This window comes from Pezoporus flaviventris, unplaced genomic scaffold (genome assembly GCF_033815535.1).
Source record: "Pezoporus flaviventris isolate CSIRO_AGI_PZ_B2104156 unplaced genomic scaffold, CSIRO_AGI_Pfla_v1 ptg000013l, whole genome shotgun sequence".
Lineage (NCBI taxonomy): Eukaryota > Metazoa > Chordata > Aves > Psittaciformes > Psittacidae > Pezoporus > Pezoporus flaviventris.
This window is the reverse complement of record NW_026892561.1, coordinates 16,867,146-16,889,832: the sequence shown is the minus strand read 5'-3', so window position 1 is coordinate 16,889,832 and position 22,687 is coordinate 16,867,146. Positions and strand designations below refer to the sequence as shown.

Sequence of the window (22,687 nt, the reverse complement as noted above, 5' to 3'; positions counted from 1 at the left end):
GGGCTGGGCTCACCAAGAGGCTGCTCAGCTGCAGGATGCTCTGCCAGCCTTCCTCACCACTGCTCTCTTGGCTTTTTTTGTCTCCCCAGTAAAACAAAGGTTGCACAGTAAGTGCCCATATTCCCTGCTGCATTTGAAACCGACAGGTACTTTTTGGAGGTGGCTGAGCTCTGGAATGCCCCAGGCATCTGCAGTGTGGGATGCAGCAGGGCTTATGGGCTCTCAGCAGGGGAGCTCCGTTCTGTAGGGCTGCTGGTGGTGGGCAAATGCTGCTCTCCTCTGCAAGGCTGGAATGAAGTGGGGAGGCCTCCCCAAAACTGCTGCTGCTGCTGAGGGGCAGCAGTGGTGCTCGTGCTCAGCCAGACCCTGGAAACACAAACCTTGGTCCCACAGAGGGGATTGCTGCTTGCAACCAGGGAAAGCTTTTATTCATAAGGTGGGACCTTCCCAGACAGCCTCTCCCTACCTCCACCACTGCCTTGCCCAGTCTTCACTGTGCCTGAGCCCTCCCTCCTCAGATTCAGGGGGCTTAGCATGGCTGCTCCCAGAGGATGCAGGAGTGGTTCATTCAAAACCCAGAAAGACGCTCCAGTGGCTTGACAAGGTTCTAGAGAAGCACTTAATTTCTCCCCACTGCACTCACAGTGGGCTGCCGCCGGAGGTGCCACTGGGGATGTTGGTGGCCCCATCATGCTGTGGCTGAGCAGCGTGTGGCCCCCACCATTGCCTAGGGCTGGCTGAGGAGGCACTCCTGGCCGTGCTGGGGGGAGCTGGGGAGCAAAGCAGGGTGCTGAGGCACATACAGGGGTCAGAGGGGCTGAGCCAACACGGCCCCGGCTCACACCTGGGAGAGGCGGATGGGGTAGGTGACCATGTTGAAGCTGTCCCAGGCAAAGAGCTGCCGCTCGGTGGGGTTGTAGTCCACCATGCTGAGGTACCGGAAGCGGTTCTTGAAGGGGATGCTGAGGGCCCGGCTGGTGCCAGTGGTTGTGTTGTAGGCAAAGTTGATGGTGGCATTGGGCGCTGAGTAGCTGCTGATGGTGTAGAGGGTGCCACAGATGATGAATGAATTGGCCACTCCCCGCTTGCGGATGTTGGTCTCCCAGGTCTGCTGGATCTCCAGTGTCTCGGGGTCCAGCTTGGAGAGGATGATGGCCCCCCGAGCCTTCTCGGTGCTGTAGATCACCCAGAGCCCCGTCTCATCCACGGCCAGATCAATATCGGTGTAGCCCCCCCAAGCATAGGGGTACTGTCCATGGTAGCCGGCACCAGGGATCTCCTTCTCAGCCGTGATGGCCTCTGTCCGCAGGTCGTAGCGGGCCACGGCGTGGGAGTGGCGGGGCTGGAAGAAGAGCCCGCCGCGGTAGATGACAGCACCGTTGCTCTCCAGGGGCCGCGGCAGGATGTGAACCTTGGTAGGGTAGCCTTGGGCCAGCTGCTCAGCCGCCTCGTACTGGAAGAGCTGGCGCACTTCCGTGCCCACTGTGTCCACGCGCCAGGTGGTCTCCCGCGTGAAGGGGGGCACGGGCTCGGGGTCCTTCATCCACACACCATACTTGCCAGCGATGGAGTCTGCCTGGCCAAAGACAACAGGCTCCCCAACCCACACCAGCTCACCGCAGCCTGCTCGGGGACAGGAAGGAAGAGAAAGGGGTTATTGCTTGACAGTAGCTGCACCTAGCAAGCCCCTCAGGAGGGCCAGGCAGTGTTTGTTAGCAGTGAAACATGGGGCCAGCCATGCCGGTGGCTGTACCTGAGTCCTCTGTCCCCGGGCGGCCGAGTGCAGTTTCCTCCAGGATCCGGGATGCGGGAACCTCTGTCCTCTCCGACTGCAGCTCCTGGTACATGAGGGGCTGCGGGTTCCAGCGAGGGGCTGCAGTGGGGCAAGGTGCAATGTGAGCAGGGTCTGAGCCAGCTCCCCTCACCACCACAGCTGTGTGTCGTCTCCCCCCCCCTTTGGGGGTTTCCATGATGGACTGTTGCCACCCCACAACACCAACATCCCTGTCAGGAGCCCAGTGCCTGCTTCTGCTGCAGTGGAGCACATCTGCGACCTGCTGATGGGGGTGCTGCTCTGCAACCGCTGATGCTGTTACCCCTCTGGTCTGGAGTTTAATGTTCCTTCAGGGAACCTCCTAAGCCCCCAGATGAGCACAGACCCCTGCATTCCCCCCTCTGCTGTAGGGTGGATGGTGGGATGAGTGGGCTCGGGCTGCCAGCCCTGATTTAGGGATGGGAGGGGGTTTGCTGCAATGGGCTGTGACCCCTCCGCCTGAGCACCTGCCGTGGTCCCCAAGAACGGGGCAGCAGTGGGTGCACTGCACAGGCGGCAGTGAAGAGGCTCTGCGGAGAGTCGGTGCCAGGGCTGCTCACAGGGTCCCGGCCCTGACCCTTACCTTTGCCGGGGACACGCAGGGCTTCGCGGTCGGGCTCCTCTCCGCCGGGGGAGCAGCGGGTGGCCCGCAGCCGGGCAATCTCCTGGGCGCTGCTCTCCAGCCGCCTCCTCAGCTCTGCGTTCTCCAGCTCCAGCCGCCCCTTCTCCTCCTCCAGCCGGGACTTGGCCCGAAGCAGCTCGCCATAAGAGTCCTCCAGGCCACCGGACGGGGCTGCTTGCTGGGAGTCCCGTGCTCCTCCCGCCTCAACCCCGCGTGGCCCGGAGCCCCCCGCGCCCCGCTCCCTGCTCTCCAGCCGGCTCAGGCGTGCGGCGAGGGACGCCAGCTCTGCCCGCAGCTCGGGCCCGCCGCCAGCATTGGGGCAGGCGGCCTCGACGGGGCTGGCCACCGTGAAGGAGTAGGTACAACGCCCGGTGCTGTCATCCGCACGCTTTAGAAAGGCTCTCTCGCTCCGGCAGCCCAGTGCCAGGCCCCCCAAGAGCACAAGCCAGGCCCCCAGCATGACCCCGCACTATCAATGCCGTCGATATCTCCGTGCTGACGCCCGCATTTATAGGGCAGGAGGGCGGAGGGGAGAGGGCCAGGGCGGAGGGGGGACGGACGAGCCAGAACCTTCCAGATGCCTGTGGCGGCGGTGGCGGCTTTCGCCCAGCAGCAGCCGGCACCCCCCCGCCCAGACTCCCCGAGGCCGCTGGCCGAACTCCGACAGCCTGCGGCCGCCGCCAATGCTCTCGCTGCCGGGGCTGTGTGCCAGGGGTGATGCCGAGGGCCGGGACGGTCGGAACCCCCGGCTGCTGGCAGGGAGGCATAGCACAGGGAGGCATAGCACAGGGCAGGGCCGGGCCGGGCCAGCCCCGGTGTCCCGTGCCAGCTCCCGCGGTACCGGGCTGGGCCGCCCCTCGCCCCGGCACCTCCCGCCGGCTCCCGGCCCCAGGCCACGCCCCCGGGGAGGCCACGCCCCGGCACAGTCCAGGCTCCGCCCCGACCCTGCCCTCTAGTCGGAAATCGATTGCTCGGCGCTCGGCGCGGTGGGTGGAGCGCCGAGGCGGTCGATGGGACAGCTGACTCGCAGCCGCAGCACCGGCCATTTCCCGCCGGCCTGGCCCGGCCCGGAGTGGAGTCCGGTGAGTGCGGGTGCCGTGGTGGGTTCTTGCGTCCCAACAGGGGTTGGGTTTCTCTGTCTGGGCATTGGCTGTGCTTGCTGGCGGCCCCCGTGGCACCGGCGGGCTGGACCGGAACGGCGGGCCCCGGTGAAAGTGCGGGTGTAGGGCACCGGCTGCCCTTGCATTCCCCCTGCCCTGCGGCTCTTGCATCCTTGTTTTATCTTTCCGCTTTTCCCTCTTCCCCTTCCGGGGACACCGTGCAGGGCTCCCCGGCTGCCCGCCGGGCTCTGTCACTTCCTGCTGGGCCTGGCAAGGAGCGGCCTGGACCGCGCGGTTGAGTCATGGAACAGCGGGGTGACCTGGCCCGTGTCTGCACCTTTTCGGCAGGCTTCTCCTCCCGGGCACGAAGTCGCCTCTCCCGCAGGCAGAGACCATGCCCCCGAAATTCAAGCGGCACCTGAACGACGACGAGGTGACGGGCTCTGTGAAGAGCGAGCGGGTGAGTGCCGGCGCTGTGGGGCGGCCGGTCCTTCCGGTGCTGGTGGCCGTTACGGTCCGGAGCGGTGCCCGGGGTAGGCGCCCACGGAGGGCAGGTGGTTGTTAGCGCACCTTGGGGACCCTAAGGTCCCCGCACTGCCCCGTGCCGTTAGCCGCTGGGTCGGCCGGTGCAAGGTGAGCTACGGCTCCCTTTGCCGAAGGGGCTGCTCTATGTCCCGTGGCTACGGGGCCTAGAAGCCCGGGTCGCTGTCGATAATGACATTTAGTTAGTGGGGGCACTGTCCGTGCAGCAAACCTCATCTTTGTGTTTTAAAACAAACCTCACTTGGAGATCCTGTCTTGGGAACCTGATTCAGTTCCTTCAGGCTCTGAGATCCTGGTGTGCTCCAGTTTCCTGCCTCTGCACAGCTAGGCCTGGGCATCACAGCTCTCCCCTGCGTTACTGGCTGAAGGACTCTTGTGAAGTTACCCTGTGCTTTACAGGTCATTATTTTTTTTTCCCTATCACCAAGTTCCCCTGATGTTTCAGGCCTTGAATACAGGTCAAAGTGGTGCAGCTGCCTGTTTTAGACAAAGTGGATTGAAAGTGATATGTTTGTTCTGGGGTCATGCTGTGCTAAAACTGTGTTTAGACCGTAGTCTTAAATGTTGTTACGGTTCATGACAGCCATCGGCAAGATGAGGATCCTGTGTTGCCAAAGAGCAGTTTGCTCAGCCCTTGAGGGAGGCAGTGGCTGAAACTATTTTGTTGTCTTGCTGTTTGCTTAAGTAGATTAAGCAAATGTGACAAGGCTGGAAATGCAGGTGAGCTTTAAAATAAGAGTACTGTGTTTCAGGTGGGAGCTGCAGTTTATGCACAGAGGAAGCAGCTCTCGATACCATAAGGACAATCCTGTGTGTTCCTAGGCCCACATGCTTAGTGTGCCATTCCCACTCTTGATTTTTTTTTTTTTTTTTGACCCTAAGTAGATGTTCTAGGGAGCTCTTGGCTCGATTGGAGAATTTGTGCTGCCCTGTTATGAGAAATGAACTCTAGTACTGTCTGTCTGAAACTTTCAGGCTTAAGTGGGATTGCTCTTAAAAATCAGGCTTTGGACTGTCTGATGTAGTACAGCGGAACAGCAGATCTGAGCCCAGGAGGAGCCCTTTGGTGCAAAGCAGAGGAGCTACGAGACCATTCTGCTTTCCAGACTGGCCATGGCTTTTGCTTGAGTTGAGGGTTTGGAAGGGCCAACCTCTCTGGACGTGCCTTACAGGGAGCCCAGCATGTTTCCTTGCAGTCATCCTTGCATCTGCTGCCATTAGATGGGTGGAGACACTCCCAGTGTCCTCCACATTCAGAGTGAATCCAACTTCCCGTGTGGATGGGACACTTCAGGGTGGCTGATGTTCTTTGAGTAGCTGCCATTGACAAAGTGCAGCACTGGGGATTGTCCCTTGAACAAACAGGAGCTTCCTTCCACAGCTGGCCTGTGCAGGGGCTCTGCTTTTTGCTTGCTGACACTGGCTGCTTCTGCATCACAGGGAGTTGTACTGACCCCTGGAACTGGGATTTGAACCTTTGCAGGCAACTGGCCATTGATATAAATCCAGTTTGGCTCAGCAGCAGAGGTGCAAGTTGTCCCGAGTCAGAGCTGCAGAGCTATGCATTAGTCCATGCTTGCAGAGTTAGCAAACACTGCTAAAGTGATAATAGCAGGACAGAGACATCCAGTTCAGACCTTGGTCACAAGGGGAGAGAAACAGAGTGACTCCAAACAAGAGTACTGTCAATCCCCTCCAAAGGAGGGCTTGCACATAACCTGCAGTCAGAGGATCCTGATTGTGTCTTAAGAGCTGGAAGTGTGTATGGGAAATGGTGGTTGCTTGTTGATTTGGTTTGCCTCTTTTCTGTGCTTGCAGAGGAACCTGTTGGAAGAAGATTCAGATGAAGAGGAAGACTTTTTCTTGTGAGTTTCTGAATGGCTGCTCTAGGGAATGAAATGTCTTAACTGTCTAAGCTCCAAGACTGCAGGTGTCGAATACCAAAAGCTGCTCCTTTGCCTTGTAAGGGGGGACTTGGGAATCAAGCCCTTTTATTCCTTTGAGATGAGGCTTGGCATCGAGCATGAATTAGATTTAATAGGTGTGACCTTTATAAGATTGGGGTGTCCCACGCATCCTAAGGCCTGGGAGGGACTGATGCGAGGTATGAGAACAATCCTCTGTCCACAAGGCGTTGATCCTCTGTTGTGTATCTTTTGAGTCTGGTTTACAAGCATGTTTTCATTGTACCTTCCATCCTGATTGCTCTTTTCTGCCTGCAGGAGAGGGCCTTCTGGACCAAGATTTGGACCTAGGAATGACAAGATCAGGCAGTAAGTTGCTGTTCCTCAGTGCCACACAGATAATACTTTATTCTGGCACTGTGAGCTCCTGCGCTGTCTTAACTATGTATTTCTTTGGAATATGAACATGGCTTGTACTTGCTTTCTTCTAACTGACATTTCCTTCCCTACATGTCCACAGCTAAGAGAAATCTCAAATTTGATCCAAGTTGTCAAGAAAACATGCATTGACAGAGGCAAAGGGATAGGATTGTATTGCAGTAGACCAGTGGAATTTCTAAAGCTCTTGCTGTATTCTGATGATGATCTGTTTCCTGCTTTTATGAGGCTCACTCTCTAGAACATTAACCCTGAATTCTAACCTTTGCTAGCACCCTTTTTTTATTTTTTTTTTCTTTGTTGCTTTTTATTTCATCCTGTAACTTGCTCCTCAACATTACAAGAAAGCAAGTGGTCAGGAACACACCAAGACCATGTTTTTTGGACAGTAGCTATTCTCTGGCCTCTTCTTAAGACAAAAACCTGATATAGGTCACCTGAAGATAAGCAGTGACTCAGTGGGGTCAAAGCAGCTGGAAAACAGGAAACCATTATGGCTGGAGGAGGATTACTGACTGTATTAGGGCAAGAAGGAAGGAGTGAACACTCTGGATCCTTCTCCCATTGGGTCATTTCCTGGATGATGCTTGTTCTGGGTTCCAGTTTGTCCTGCTCTTATTTATGAGGGATGCAATGGTAGGATTTAATGGAAAAGGGGGGGATATTCAGAGACTCCTGATTTGTGTTGCACTGTTTCCTTTGGTGATCTTCATGGAGCCAGAACAGAGATGTATGCAGGGACTGATGACCAGGCATTACTCAGACTGTGTTGACCTGTGTGCAGCCTGAGTGTTGCTCTTCATTAGGGATTTTTTTCATGCCAGGAAAAAGGCAGAGCAAGCTCTGAGATGACTCATTGCCAGTGTTAGTGCCTGCCTGTGTGCCCGCTTGCCACATTACCTTGACAGATGAAGGGCACTTGAGTTATAAGAGGTACTGTGTTGGTCACTGTGCCCTGTGTTTTCAGGAGGTCTCTGTTCCCTCCAAGGTGTGAGGATGCAGTTGACAGAGGTGAGCTGGTCCTTAGGGTAAGCCAATATGGATAAAGCCTCCCTCTAGGTCAGGGCCAGGCTGATCTGGAGTGGATGAGAGGGATGAGATTTGGTTTTATCAGTGGGGTTCTGCCCTCTAAAAAGGTGTAGAGGGGGTGACATCTATGCCTTTGTCCTCTAAAGGAGGGGCTTAGGTAGAGGAATAATACAGTTCACTCTGTATTATTGCAGTGAGGAGGAAAAGGAGGGTTGGGTTTCAGTTATTGCTGAAACACTGTAAGGAAAAGACATTTTAAGGGGGAATTTGAGCATTTAGAATGCTGAGGCATAGCTGGCTAAAGCTAGAGACTAGCTGTGTCTGGAGGAACAAGGTGTGAAGATGGGTGTAAAAGGAAACTGGATGCAGGATTGGATAGAGGCAAAGATGATGGGATTATGGGAGCAAAGGTGTGAAATACATTGGACGTGAGAGACAAGACTGGAAACTTTTCCTAGTTGTCTTTGGCAGCGAAGGAACTTGGGTCAGGGTGGTGAGTTTGGCAGCAGAGACCCTCAAAGCTGGCTCAGCTGCAGAAGGAGATGGTGGGGAACACTGCAAATTCCATAGGGAAAAGAGCTGATTTAGAGGCAGCAATAGCAACAGGAGAAAGTGTCACAGTCCCTTCTGTGCTGCATTTTCATCCTTATGTGTCTGGAGGTTCAAGCTCTATTGTCCCAACAGCTGCTGGGTTGGGGGAGACACTCCTGGTAATTAAGTGGCTGCATGAGGTTCCTTAGGCTCCCTTCTGCGACCTCCCTGTCCCTGGGGAGAGCTGCAGCTGAAAAGCAGCTTTTAATAACCTTCTATCCTTTTCCCAAAAGTTACAAAGAATAGGTAAGGGAGAGCTGCTCTCTTTGCTTTTGCTTTCAGGCCGTGTGAGAAGTACTGAGTGTGTGTCATGAGAGCTCTTACTGCCTTTTTGGGGGAAGGCGAGATATTCATCTTCCACCTGTTTTATTTAGAACAGGAGCCTCTCATTGCAGGTTATATTTTCAAAAACACTACTAAAATCACCCCCTTTTCTGTGCTGCTTCACCTCCTACACTGCTGATGTTTCTGCTTTCAGGTGACTGCTGCTGGCCCTGGTTGTGCTGGCGATGAGGCTGAGCATGCTGCCATGGTTCCCCAGGAGTCTGTGGTTCCCCAGTTGTATTGCTGAGGGTGGCCAGCACTGGAGCTCGGCTTCAGTGGTTCTGTCTGTCTCTAAGTTACATCTGGAGGAGGGGGAGGGTTTGGGGAATGGTTTCAAGGCAAGAGTTGACAGCAGCATCACAGGGCCTGGCTGCTTATCACAGGTTGCTGGCTGTGCAGTGGACCCCAGCCATAGTCCAAGCTTTCATTTAAAGGTGATACTGAGACCATGTTGACAGGCATCATTGTTAGGTATAATCCTTTCAAGGACTGAAGGCTTCAGGGAGGCATTGGCTGCTGTCTTCCTCACAGCTGGGATGAAACAGCAAAAAAACCCCGTTATCTGTGGCGTGGTTTAGTGCTGACACCCCATTGTTGAGTACAGCAGGGCTTTCTGCTGGGCAGCTTCTCTGCAGAGAGACATGCCTTGGAGAACACTGTGCTTGGCTGGCCTCCTGCCTTTGCACTGTCCATCCAGCTTGGCTCTCCATCCTGTTCCCTCTTGCCTGGGTTACTGCCACAACGAGGGATGTTTGGGTTTAATTTGCACCAAAATACATAGCACTATTAATAACACTGGGGTGGAAAATGTAAGTGTGTCATGCTAGCTGTAAACAGCCAGCTTGGAGACAAGAAGCAGCCTTGAGCAGCGCATCCCATGGCGCGTGTATGGGCTGTTTATGGTGTCTGAAGAATGCGCCACTGTTGTTAGGCAAACATTGTGACCATCCCAGGGAGTTTCTCAGTAGCTAACCTGGAGTAGCCAAAATGGGAAGGTTTATTCCTCCCACTCTGGACCCAGCAAAGCACTAAGAAAAGAGGAGCCTAAAGCAAGATGAGTGCTGTTGAGTCTCTTGTTGCTTTGATAGTGTACACTTGCTGTCCTTATTTAAAGCATCATATATGCCGCAATTAGTAAGAAGGAGGGTCATGGGAGGCATATTTTATGCTTTTGTCTTGCTTTCTTTCCTGGCAGGTATTCTCCTTCATTTCTCTTGTAAATCTGGCAGGAGTGAAGCACATGAAATACATGTGTCAAAAGCCAGTATCTCCCTAACAGGAAATACACTTCATATTAGAAGATTCATTCTCTCTTGCCAAATGAAACAAGAAAATATTTTCTTCTTGATGTGACTTGAATTTCCAACCTTAAGCATGCCAAACGAATGAGAATTTCTGAATTTGTTGTGAAACTGCAGGGCTAATGAATAGGCTGGGCACCTTTCAGACCCCTCCCAGAGAAGCATGTCTTGCAGCAGTGATGGATGGGAAAGAAAGAAAGCAAGGGCTGGCCTAAGGTCTGGCTAGAGCACTGTGTGAAGAACGAAGTTTCATTCCCTGGCTTGCTCTCTTCTTCCTTGCTATTTTCCAGGTTCTCTTTGCATCAGATTGATTTGAGCACCAGGAAGTACTGGGGTGCTCAAATGTGTCTGTGTTCCATGGGAGTTAAACATCTCAATATTTGCAAGAGTTTAAGCCTTGATTTCTTTGTGCTTCCACTCTCCATCTGTGAAATGCTTTGTTCATTTGGGGATGGCTAACAGCATGCCCAAGCTATGCGCAGGTAGCAGAGGTGCACAATTTTTTGCCAGCAGCTCAAGTGAAAAGAGGTGCGATGCTGAGATGCAGCTTGGGCAGTAGGGTCTGTGCTCCATAGGTCTCTTCCAAATGCTTGATGTACCAGAGCAGCTTCAAATTACATACCTGCCCACTTTGCCTTGAACACTTTGGGGTGCCTCAGGACCACAGCAGCGTCCCAGGTGCTGACTTGTACTTGAGGCATACCGGGTGGTGCCTTGCTCTGCACATTCCTAGATGCATTGTAACTGTGTGTGCTCCCACTTGTTAGTTGTACCAAGATAACTTGGTCACAGATCTGTTGTGGGAGGAAATCTCTTTATTTTGCAGCCAGTGAACTATTCTAGAAACATTTACATACTGCAGATGTAGTCTTCTGCTGTGAAACTGATGTTTAAAGCATTTTAGTTTTTGCCAAGCAAAATAGCAGATGTTTCCGCTTTTCTTCTCTCACCCCAAGCTATAGCAGCATTGCTGGCAGCTCTGAGCTGGGACTTGCCCATTGTGCTGAGGTAAGGAAACCCCCTTTGCAGAGCATGCCTCCTGCTCACGTCCTCACCTGCTGCCCCAGGAAAGGGCCACAGGGCTGTGCGTGTCCTCTGTGGGGTGAACACTTTATTCCACAGGCACCACCACATTTCCCAGGCAGCATCTGCCTGCATCTTCAGTGCCACCTTCCATGCCTTCTCAACGGTGGCAGCTCTGCCTCATACCTTGTAAAAGGATCGGGATAGGGTCATGGGCACAGGGCACGCTCCTGCTGAGAGGTGTTTGGGGATTATCTGTGCCTTTCCCCTCCAGATAAGAAACTCCTGGCATGTGGCTGTCACTGCACAGTGTAGGTGGATTCAGAGATGCTGCTCCCACAAACTCTGCGATGTAGCACAGGGAAGGCAGGTTCCTTTCTTGTGGTGTCCTAAATAAAGCAAGTTTTCATATGCATTGCTGGAGTCCAGCATGTGCCACGAGGGCTGTTAAATCAGAAACTGGCTTCAGAGGTGTTGCCTGACTGTTCCAGCTCTGGAAGCCACAGTGGTGCTACAGAGCCTGAGCTAAAATGCTAAGATGGAAGCCCCTTCATATTCAAAGATCTGGAGCTTGTTTTAGAGCTTTTTTGGAGGGGGGGGAAGCCTTTTAATGATATTCCTTGGCTGTGTTTGGAATCGTAAGTCAATGTGAGCAAGGCATGTGCTTTTCCTTTGTGACCACTAGTGCTTGTGGCAGCTGCTCATCACTTGGTGCAAGCATCTCACTGGAGCCTGGGGGCTCTGTACCTCCTACAAACACCTAAACTGTCATCTATGATCTGCTCTGTGAGCCGCATGTAGCTGATAGGGAGGCAGGAGAAATAGGTCAATGTGAACCTATGTCTCTAGTTAATTAATTAGTGGTTTGGTGGCTGGAACAGAGCCCTGCTCCTGATTCTGCAGTGCCCCACTGACTGGCCATGGGCAAATTGCTCTGAGTCTCTCTTGGGCCTGGTTTCCTGGGCCATGGTGGAGGATAATACTGTCCATCATCATATCAAGTGCTCTGAGCTTAGGTGCTGGATGATGGCTCTCTGAGTAGTGGAGTTGGGTCTAGTGCTGCTGTAAAACCCTGATTTGGCAAAAAACATCGAGCTTCTGCATCTGTGAGATGGCAGTGGGGAGGAGAGGGTTTTGTATGGTCTGAAGAAGGTGGTATGACTAGATAATTTGGGGAGCATGACTGTGGATGCTAAGCAGGTGCTAAAGACAAGGTGCTGGCAATCCTTTCCCTTGGGGACACCAGTGCCACACTGTTAATAGGAGGTGTGTGTTTATGATAATGTGGAATGCTGCTGAAGTGGCCTATTTGTGCTGCATATTTAGCAAATCCTGGATGCATTTTGATACGTTTAAAGTGCTTAAATGTTTTTAATCGAGGCAACCTAAGCTGTCAAACCTAAGACTTATGCAGAGTGAGTGGCCTGGAGCTATTTCTGGTTTGTTGCCCTGCGTGTGTGTCGCATTACCTCCAGTACATTGCTGTTGCCACTTACTTTCTGGGAACGGTATGTCTCAAACAATGTATTGTCTCCCTAGGGGCCCAAGAAATTTCTTATTTCTGTCTCCAGGAAAATCAAAGTGTACTAGCTCCAAAATACAAACCAGAATGTAGCAGTATTTTTCCACCAGGAGAATTTTTCTGTCTTACCAATGTGCCTTTTTTTAATGGAATGAATAAATGCATTTATAATAACCCTGCGGGTGTGATTTTAGGCTACTGTTCACTGAAGCAACTACCCACAGAGTTGCGTAACCTATGAGAAGATGAATTATAATAACTTGGTTTAGTTCATATAAGCCAATTTCTTTACTGTTCTCTTGACACCCCTGGCAGAGTGGGATTCATTTAGCAAATCGGTTCCCAGAGGCATGAGTGCACCTTTATTTTCCCCTAGTTACTTAGCAAAGGTGCATTGCAAGGTTCTGTGAAATCTGGAAAGATAAGGTGTAATTTTTATACTTTAACTTCTGTGAGCTATTCTGCAGCACAGGTGCCTACCAACAGCAACTCATACCTTTTCTTACTGCATTTGGGTGTTAAAGATGTTACAGAGGGTACCCTATGTCTACTGACTTCCCAGTACCCTCTGAGCCCCTTGTGTTCTCTCACCCTTCCTGGGATTGCCAGAGACCCACCCCAGGTGATGCCATACCTCTTGCTTTCTTGCATCCCATCAACCTCCCTCCAGTGTTGTCCCCTTCAGTTTTTGTCAGTGACCTCAGGGATCCTGCGAGCCTGGGCAGCTCTGAGCAAGGGCTGGTGCTGCAGAGTACAGCTGGTGGTGTTTGCTTCTGCTCTTCATGCTGCCTTTGCTCTGCTCTAGTGTCCAGAATCAGGTGGATGAAGTCATCGACGTTATGCAAGAGAATATCACAAAGGTGATTGAAAGAGGCGAGCGGCTGGATGACCTGCAGGACAAATCAGGTGCGATGCTAAATGCAGCTCTGCTGATCTGTTCCCCACATCTCTTTCCCTGCTGCTGGGCCAGGTTACCTGTTTTCAGCTCAGAATGACAGACCTTGGCTTGTATTTTTGCCCTTCCTGGGAGAGGTGTATCACAGCCTTAGGCTGCAGATCTGACTTTCTGCTGACATTCCCTTTCCACCTCCGCCTTCTGCTCTGCATAGGGGCATTAGTTTGGAGGCATTTGGGTACTGTGATATGGTTGGTCCTTCAAGCAAAGGTAGATTGATCTGTTTCACAGTGGCCTGGAGCACTTCTGCTGTCTGCTCCCCTGCTGGCTAGCAGATCAAAATCCTGTCGTTGGAGGGCAGCCAGTACAAAGGGGGCTCAGTGGGACTCTGGCAGGTCTGTGTGTGCTCTAGCAAAGGGCGTCACATTGGCGTCTGCTGTGGCTTTGGTGAATCACGCTGCGGTTGGGTCTTTTCCACTAATGCAGAGTTTATTGCTTAAAACTGAGTGGAGTCAGTTGAATGAGCGGATGCTCCAACGCCCTCTGTGTGCCACTGAATCACCTCTTTTCTTTCCTTTGATAGAAAGTTTATCAGACAATGCCACAGCTTTTAGCAACAGAGCCAAGCAGCTTCGGAGACAGATGTGGTGGCGAGGCTGCAAGGTGAGCAACAACAGGAACAGCAGAGGGGATGGAGAAGTTCTGCTTTCTAGCTGAAAAGATGCTGGAGGGCAAAGGCCTTCTTTCAGGTCAGAGCAGCTACATATGGCACCCTGTGTAACATGCCTCTGTGCTCCTCTTGCAGATGAAGGCAATCATAGCACTGGTGGCAGTCATTCTTCTGCTTGTGATCATTGGTGAGTAGCTCCAGGTCACCTCAGCCATGTCTGGCATAGTGAGTGCCACCACAGTGCTGTTGCTCCTGTGGGAGAGCACCTGAGCCACTGTGCCAGGCCCTGTTCTGCCTTAACATGTCCTAAGTGGTGCCTGTAGATCACTCTGTGCTCCTCTTCTGCAAGACTTAAATGTGCATGCGGAGGGGCAGGCTCAAACCAAGTCTTGCTGATTGTAGCCAAAGAAAGCCAGCGCTGCCTAGGCAACACTGGATTGATCCAGGGCTGGCACCCATAGATCCTGAGGCTGGTGGGAATAGGTGGAAGAGTTTCAACCAGAACAATGGCTTCCAAAGACCTCTCCACATATTATCAGCCAACTTGCAATGGGTCTGCTCCCTGCACATGCTCTACCCCAGAACCGTTGTGCTTAATTCTCACCAAGTAGCTGTTGTGGATCTGACATTGGTCCCCTCCGCTGCCCTCTGCCCTTCCCAGTCTCTCTGGAGCTCCCCATAGCAGTGACACCACTGCTTTCCCTCCCAGATAAGTAATAACAACCAGAGCATGTTTCTTCCAGGCAGAAGTAGTTCAGCCCTCTGCCTGCAGAATGATGTGCTATAGGGATCCAAGCAGCCCTGCATGGCAGCACTGCTTTTCTGTGCTACTGGGTCTGGAGGGTTTTCCTCTCACCCACTGTGGCCGGGGGCAGCTCTGTAACTGTTTTTGTTACTTCAGCCAAACCCTGATGGCCTGTTTGTCCTCCTGACACACAGCCTGCAGCAGGAGAGGCAGAGCTAGCAGCAGTGCCAGAGCGTTGTAGAGTGAGAGAGAGTGATGGAAAATCCCATCTGGTTTCAGTTAGGGAAGCTGGAAGAAGATGAAGGTGGTAGGAAATGTTGTCTAGCATGTGTGCAGGCACAGATTGTATTAGCTTGAGCTTGGAAACACACTTTCTCTCACAGATGTTTGGTGTTTGTTGCTACAGGAATGGGGGGGGAATCTCTAGCAGGGAGGGTTGTTGCATGCAAAGGTGTGTGGCTGAGAGCTTGTTTCTTTGTTTTCCAGTACCTATAGTCCTGAAGTACCATACCTGACCAGGCAGCTGGAGACTTTGGTGGAGCTGGCTCTGGGATAACCAAACTGCTGTGTAATTTAAGTGAGATATCTGTATATAGCTTTGAAGTTGTTTTTCTCCAAGGAGTGAGGAGGCAGTGGCAAATAGCCAGTTCTAACAGTGTTTTAAGAACTGCCAAATGACCCTTTTTTGGTTGAGTACCTGCTCCTGCTGTCAGATTTAGTTTTTTCTTTTATATAAAACAGAAGATTCTGTTCCCAAACTGCCTGTTTTGTGGAATTCTGGGGCTCTGGTTTGGAACTGGCTACTTGCCACTACAGTCTATCTGTATATATGGTCGAGTTGTAATATTAATAATAAAAATACCACTTGAGCAGTTCCCTGCTGCCTGCTGTGGCAGGCTAAGGGGACTGTCCCTTCACTGGAGTAAAGGACAGGAAAAGATGTCTGAAGAGAAGCATACCATTATGTTACAGGGAACTGACCCTTCTGTGGAGAACTGCAAGGGTGTTTTTTCTCTGTTGTTCAAAAAAAAAAGGGGGGGGGGAATTAATAGGTTTTACAATCCAGAAGACTTTCTGGTCCTGCCATGGGAATGCACAAGTTCAGTGTTTTCAGTATTGCTGCTTACAACTGTGACTAAAGACATTCCAGTAAACCTATTTTTGACTGTATATATGGAGTTCTTGCATATCTTCATAAAGTTCTGGAGGACATTCATGGCTTCCACTGCCAGGAGTCCTGAGGAAAGGGCCGTTTCAGTGTTTTCCTAACCAAAAGCAAGAAAAGTGGGTAAAGCCCAGCTTGATGGTACAAAAATGCAACAGGAGGACAGCAACTCTCCTGAAAGCAGTCCGCAGTGAGCAAGTCCACTTCACATTCAGAGCTCTTTACCTTAATGTGGTGGTTCTGAATGTCAGCCTGTTTTCCTGCCCTGTGGGGTGGGAGTTGTTCCCAGACACATGTGTGGAGAGATGTTGGGGCCCCTGTTCTGAACTAAGTGGGAGCTGAGCTCCTCATGGATGGAGTACCCCCTCCATGGGTGGTACTGCTGCGTTTGGGCTGTTTTCAGCCTTTGTCTTGGGTGTTGGTGGCAATTCTGTTTGCCCTTTATTTTTCAAACCCTTGTTCCTGAGCTGAGGTCAGGCTCTCCTGGTTCTTTTTGTTGTTTCTTTTCTGAGGAGAGAAGCATTATCCTGCTTTGCATATGTCTGAGAGTACTGGTAGGATGAAGGCTTCACGACAACCATGCTCTATTAAAGAACTGCTTATAGATGCTGAATTTTGGAGCTGCTGATATGCCTTCCAAGTCCTGTCCTTGCTGGGTTTGGCAGATCTCTGTCAGCAGTATGTCCCTAGGGAGAGTTTCCAGGTAGTGAACTCTAATCAGGGCAGGCACTGTCATTAGCCCCCCCCCCCTCCCCCCGAAGTGCTGTCCTTGGCACCATCCTGGCACTGCAGTGCTTCAGAAAGGCACAAGTGCTTTCCAGCTGACCTGGATCCATAGAAAACAAGGTGAAAAGGTTAGCACCCCTCACTATGGACTGTTAGTGTCTTGTGCCTGCCTGCTACTATGGACTCATCCTTCAGTACCAGTAGCACTGGAACAGGCCCAGTGCAGGCAGCAGGCTCCTTCCCTGGAAGAGCTGGCTTTCCTCCACAGCCTTGCCAGAGTGCTTCTGCAGCACCTCTCAGGAGGCTGGGGTGCAAATGGTTGTATTTGAGATGCAGATCAGGAAAAGCTGCCAAAGCCTTCACCACACAACTTCCCTGAGTTGCCAGAATTAGGTGTTGATCAGTTTTAGGTTCAGGTCACTCAGTGTCAGCTGTCCTTCAGGGACCAGCTCTGGCTGTGAGATACACCAGCAGCAAATCAACAATCCTGGTCAGTAACTTCACAGTAATAGAATTTACTGAGTAAGTTTTATAGATTTGTTTGTTTGTTTGTTTCCAAGGCTGAAAATATCATTACAGTGTTTGGTCCTCGGGTATGTTACAGAGCAGTCCTCCTTATGTTCCTCTGAGATACTGTGGTCTTTATATTGCAGCCTGTGCCATCCCACCGTGGACTGCTGGCAGGGTGAACTGTAGTGAGTGGAAAGGGTTGTTATTTCCAGCAGTGTCTGCATGCTTTGGGGTTGGTTTTCAGTTATGAAACATTATGAAAGAGATTTTACAACAAAAACAATTCCTTCACCCAAGTGTGTAGGGTCTGTTTTATCCATTCCCTCTTTGTGCAGAAGACAGGCCTCTTCATTAGCTGCTGTTTTCCACATGATTGCTTTTTTAGAGGGAATGGCATGTTTTGGCTGGAGTTGTGTGCTCTTCCTGCGGGGCTCCCTCCTCCAGCCAGGCTTGCTGGTGTGACCCGTGCAGTGAGACCCTGGGGTCCCCATGCTTGGGGATGCAGGTGGGGAGAACCCCTCTCCTGGTGCTGGGCAGACCAGAGGGGAAGAAGTCTCCTAGGGGCTGCCCCTTTGCGAATCAGGAGGTTCTGGTGGGGCTGGGTCTCATCTTGAGAGCTCCCAAGCCCCTGCTGCTTCGCAGGGTACTCTTCCCCTGCACCCTGTTGCTGGGGAGCACTGGGCTTCACTGACCCATTCCTCTAGGGCTCCCCAGGGCCGCAGGGACCATGTCGTGAGTCCAGGACTTTTTGCTACAGCTGGCCCTGCATCTGCCTTCAGAAATTGCAACTCGACCACTCCTACACGGGAAACCCAGCGGCAGAGAGTGCAAAGACATGCCAGAGGCCGGGCGGGAGTAACAGCAGAGTATGGAGCACGATCCGCTGCCCGATTCCCCGAACTACGTGTGATTACACCTCAGGGAACACAGGCAGTGTGCTCCTCCGGCCGCGGCTGCCAAACGCTGGGGAGATAACCGGGGACAGCGGGCGCACACAGCGCAGGAACACTTCCCCGCCGACCCATGGAGGGGCCAGCGCCCGCTGCGCGCCCGCTGCGCGCCCTCTGCGCGCCCGGCCTCCGGCAGACAGGGCCCGGCCACCCCTCGGAGCTTCTCGCGGGACTGCCCGCGACGCTCCCGCGCATGCGCACGGGCGACGCTGCGCACAGCAGGGTGGCAAGCGCTCGGAGGACCGGAAGGTCGGGAGCCTTCCCCATTGGCCGTGTGCGGCGGTGCCGGCTGCCGCTGCCGGCGCTGATTGGCTGCTCGCCACAAAAGCGCGACTCCTTGGGCTGTGAGGATGGCGGCGCCGGTGCGGCGGAGCGTGGTGTTCGTGACGGGCAACGCCAAAAAGCTGGAGGAGGTGGGGGCGGTTGCCTGGCAACGCTCGGCGGGTGCGGCCTGGCCGGGGCCGGGGTGTGACGGGCGGGTTTTCCTCCTTGCTCCCTCCGCAGGTCACTCAGATCCTCGGGGACTCCTGTCCGTACACGTTGGTGGCGAAGAAGATTGACTGTAAGTTGGCGGCGGGTCTGGTGGGGAGGCGCCGGTGCGGCGTGGCTCGGCGGTGTCCTCACCACCGGTGTTTGTGTTCCCAGTGCCGGAGTACCAGGGGGAGCCAGACGAGATCTCCGTGCAGAAGTGCCGCGAAGCCGCCCGGCAGGTCTCTCGTTTTCTCTCTCCCCTTTCCCGCCGGTCGGGGCGGTAGTGAGGATGCGGGGAAACCCCAGCCCCGGCGGGACAGGAGGCAGCCGGGGGCACTTCGGCACCCGGGACAGTGTGAGGAGAGTAAGGGGTACATCTGGGCCTGGTCTGGCCTCGCTGCGCTCCCATCACCCAGCTGTTTCTGGCCTTCAGGTGATGGTGACTTCTTGTTGGTGACAGTGTTCTGGCTGTCCTGCTGTTCCTTTGGCCTCCTGTGTCCCTCGAGCAGCAGTAGGATATGACAGCTCCTTCAGTCCAGCTCAAGCAGCAGCAGCATACAGGATTTTCTGTGAGCTGGAGCTTCTGATGGATCACTTTCCAGAGCTGTCTCTGTGATGGGTGTCTTAAAAGAACCAAGCGAGCACTGGGACTCAAGAAAAATGCAGGCATTCCTCCAGGACACAGGCTTTCCCTTTCCTGGGAAATTCCTGGGCCCCAGGAAGACAGGGGGTATTCAGCTCTGCTCTCTTTTTTCCATGTGAGATCTTTCCTGCTGTTCTTCAGCCCCTCTGGCCTGCCTCAGGAGAGCATGGGTTTGATTCTAACTGTCTGGTGTGTATTGCCTTTGAGGTAAACAGCTCTAATGACTGGTGAATTTTTGTGATATTCCTGTTATTGGGGAAATGTGAGAATAGGATAGCGCAAGAAAATGGGTTTTGAGGTCGTGCCTTCCTTTAGGTCTAAAGTTTCCATCTCTTCGGCTTTCGCTGTAGGTTCAGGCACCTGTTATAGTAGAGGATACCTGCTTGTGCTTCAATGCCCTGGGGGGGCTTCCAGGACCTTACATGTAAGTAGGAAGGACCTTGCTTCACCTTTCGTGCTTTGGAGTTAAGAGTGCAGGCTGGCAGGGTATGCTTTACAGGGGATTCTCCATGTGCCAGGGCCAGTAGGGTCAGGGAGGTGATTACTGGTCTGTGTTCTCAGCTTCATCCTGCACCCCAGGGACTGGATTTAACTCTATGAGCCCTGCTGAAAGTCATGGTGCAGGACAAGAGAAACAGACTTGAACTGTTGGCTCTGGCTTCTGATCTACAGTGCCTGCTCTTGCAGCCAATTTGGGAATATGGTGCCACAGCAGGGCTCTGTGTAGTTAAGGTACCATGTATTTCAGCAGGACTCTGGGCTGAGTAGCCTATAGGTTCTCATAGGGAGTGCTTTAATCCAGCAGATTACAAGATTACTATATTACAGTGTAACTCCACTAACAAAATGCTGCCTTAGCTTCTGGAATTAACTTCTAGCATGATTAATTCTTCCAAACTATCTCTGCTGAGCTAAGCAGAGACAGAAAAACTTTATATGATGGACTTGGCACTAGAACTGAGTGTAAGATGTGAACAAGTCATGTTAAGAAATGTGTTTTCATATGTCAGTGCTCATAACTGAGAGCTGGGTTATCTACCTAGACCCCAGTACTGCAGTAAATTAAATACTCCACTGCTGTTTTCACTGTGTCCCTTTCGGTTTAAGAGCTGAGTCTGTTATCATTGGTAAGTAGTCCAGAAGGAGGTGATTTGACAGCACATTTAAGAGGGATTAAAGGACTTTGAAAATGTAGGCAACAGTGTCTCAAAGATTCCTGTATTGCTGAGGTAATAGCAGCAAAAATGAATTTTCCCTCTGTTCTTCCCCTTCAGAAAATGGTTCCTGGAGAAACTCAAACCAGAAGGTACTGCTTCCCATGTTACTGCTCTGCATGTAACTCAGTCCTTTTCAAAATGGATCCCTGCCTGTGCTGGGTTCTGCTGGGTGTGCTTGCACATCATTCTGTCTGTTTCACAGCCAGTTCCTTTCCTATCTGTCCAGCTCTGTCCCTTTGCATTCCTTTCTTCATCCTGTTCTGTGCTCTTCTTCATGTGACATTTTTCCTCCCAGTAGCTTTGGCATCATTGCTGGATTCCCAGACTCCTGCTTCCACAGGATGGTGGCAGGGTGTGTGGAAACTTCCTGTTTGTCATCAGTGTGACCTGGAAGTACTGCTGCTCCCTTTGGCTTCTGTGCAAGCCCATCTCCACTAGTGTTCACCACCCCTGGTGTGCAGTGACTGCTTTTGATCCTGTAGTTAAGAGTGTGGCTGCAAATCCCATGCTGGCATCATGAGCACGACTGTTAATCATGCTAATTCAGAGTGAGCTTTAGTCCTCTCTGCTGCTGTGTGCTCATTTGCTTTCACTCACAAATTAATAGCGGGGTCCTGCTCACTCTGTGTTAGATCAGAGGCTTTGACTTCAGTCATAGGAGGGACCCAGCCAAGAGTATCCTTGTGCCTGAGCTTTGTCACCTCTGCTAGTTTTTCTTCTTGTGACTGTAGAATGCTCCCTCAATCCGTCTCTAGGTAGGTGTGTTGCGCGCCGAGAGAGAGGCTGTAACGCGGGATCCTTTGTGTTGCTCAGGCCTGTACAAGCTGCTGGCTGGGTTTGAAGACAAATCTGCCTACGCTCTCTGTACCTTCGCGTTCAGCACTGGAAACCCAGACGAGCCAGTGAAGCTGTTCAAAGGCCAGACTCATGTAGGTGGTGTGCCTGGGGGAGGGAACATGCCGAGGGAGGGAACATGCTGAGGGAGGAGGGCTGCAAATTCTCTTGACAGCATTGTCTCTGTTGACAATTTTAGTGAACCCTGGGTCACCAAATGCCCTCAGAGCTTCTCCATGGGAGAAGCTGGGAACAGGCTGATGGAGAGGGCAGGTGGTGGGTGTGGAATGCTGCAGCCCTTTCACTCAGCTGTATGCACCTAACTCCGTGTTACCACAGTCTCTTCAGCCTCCTCATCTCCCCCTGGCAGGGTTGTATTTGAGTGCAGATGTTAGTTCTGTTAATTGGGGGGTAAAGGTGCTGTCAACACAGGGCACCGCAATGGAGTGCTTAGTTTGGGGCTGCTAATTTTGCTCACATCCTGGGAGGGAGACAGCATCAATGCAGTGAGCCTGTGGTGACCACAGTGTGAGCTGTATCTGCATGTAGCTCTTTAGTCTGTGTTTGAAATGCTACTGCAAAGCTGCAAAACCATGGCTCACAGGGCTCTTTTACTTTCTTGTGGTAGGGGCTGATAGTGGAGCCCAGAGGCCCTCGAGATTTTGGCTGGGATCCCTGCTTTCAACCAGATGGCTACAACCAGACGTGAGTGGTGTTTCACCTAAGTGATTTATCACAGAATAGTTAGGGTTGGAAAGGACCTTAAGATCATCAAGATCCGAACCCCTGCCATGGGCAGGGACATCTCACACTAAACCATGTCACTTAAGGCTCTGTCCAACCTGGCCTTGAACACTGCCAGGAATGGAGCATTCACAGCTTCCTTGGGCAACCTGTTCCAGTGCCTCACCACCCTTACAGTAAAGAACTTCCTCTTTATATCCAATCTAAATGGTCAAGGCTGTGTGTCAGGAGGAACATGCTTCCGAAGGAGGGTGGGAGGGGGAAAACGCCCTCCTGGATCTGAACGTGGCAGGTTACAGGAACTCCTGGATCCAGATTGGGATTGTTTGCTTTGCCAGCCTGTCACTACAGGCCTCAGCCAAGCAGGGTCACCTGCAGTGAGCAGAGGGGGACGGGAGAGGATAGGACAATGATGAGCCCTGCTGTAGCATCTCTGCTGCTGAGATCTGTGGTTTCTTTCCAGATACGCTGAACTGCCCAAAGCAGTGAAGAACTCCATCTCGCACCGTTACAGAGCGCTGAGTGAGCTCTCTGCCTTCTTTCATCAGAGCAACTCGACAGAGCCCCGCTCAGGCCCCAGCTAGCCTCCATAGTTGCCCCGTGGCTCTCCCTGTCACACGCAGCCCTGGGGGAGCTCCGTTTCTCTGTGGGCTGATATTAAAGCTGCTCCTTTTGGAGCCACTGATACCTTTTTCCCTGCCTCGTTTTGTTGCGTCAGCAGTGCTGCAGAGCCCGGCGCGTGGGGGGCTGCACGCTTGTGGCGCGGGGGCCGCTGTGCCTGGGGGCGCCCCGCTCCTGCCCGGGCATTCCCTGCCGCCCTTCCTGCTGGGTGGCACAGGGGAGGCCGCGGTGCCGCGGAGGTACGAGTCGGGGCTGCCCGCGCTGCGATGAGGGGAGATGAGGCCCG

General features: G+C 52.7%; 3 protein-coding genes across 5 annotated transcripts; 2 read left to right on the top strand and 1 right to left on the bottom strand.

Moving 5' to 3' along the window:
- Positions 1-406: 406 nt before the first annotated feature.
- On the bottom strand, positions 407-3,167 carry MYOC (myocilin). Its single transcript, XM_061451862.1, has 3 exons — positions 2,397-3,167; positions 1,754-1,873; positions 407-1,623 (listed from the first exon to the last, which is right to left on the bottom strand). The coding sequence occupies exons 1-3, from the start codon at positions 2,893-2,895 to the stop codon at positions 839-841; spliced, it is 1,404 nt and encodes a 467-aa protein (XP_061307846.1). The 5' UTR covers positions 2,896-3,167; the 3' UTR covers positions 407-838.
- A 209-nt stretch (positions 3,168-3,376) lies between these two features.
- VAMP4 (vesicle associated membrane protein 4) lies at positions 3,377-15,690 on the top strand. Of its 3 annotated transcripts, none has more exons than XM_061451861.1 (8): positions 3,377-3,512; positions 3,921-3,995; positions 5,897-5,943; positions 6,301-6,351; positions 13,016-13,116; positions 13,689-13,768; positions 13,911-13,962; positions 15,007-15,690. In XM_061451861.1, exons 2-8 carry the CDS (start codon positions 3,930-3,932, stop codon positions 15,033-15,035), a joined length of 426 nt encoding a protein of 141 aa, XP_061307845.1. In that variant the 5' UTR covers positions 3,377-3,512; positions 3,921-3,929; the 3' UTR covers positions 15,036-15,690. The 3 variants fall into 3 exon arrangements, with proteins under 3 accessions (XP_061307845.1, XP_061307844.1, XP_061307843.1); XM_061451860.1 differs by having other exon boundaries at positions 3,387-3,512; positions 3,884-3,995; XM_061451859.1 differs by having other exon boundaries at positions 3,425-3,517; positions 3,884-3,995.
- Positions 15,691-18,134: 2,444 nt separating this feature from the next.
- Positions 18,135-22,473, top strand: ITPA (inosine triphosphatase). Its single transcript, XM_061451858.1, has 8 exons — positions 18,135-18,284; positions 18,376-18,433; positions 18,517-18,581; positions 19,336-19,409; positions 20,260-20,291; positions 21,016-21,131; positions 21,665-21,741; positions 22,244-22,473. The coding sequence occupies exons 1-8, from the start codon at positions 18,222-18,224 to the stop codon at positions 22,362-22,364; spliced, it is 606 nt and encodes a 201-aa protein (XP_061307842.1). The 5' UTR covers positions 18,135-18,221; the 3' UTR covers positions 22,365-22,473.
- The last annotated feature ends 214 nt before the right edge of the window (positions 22,474-22,687 follow it).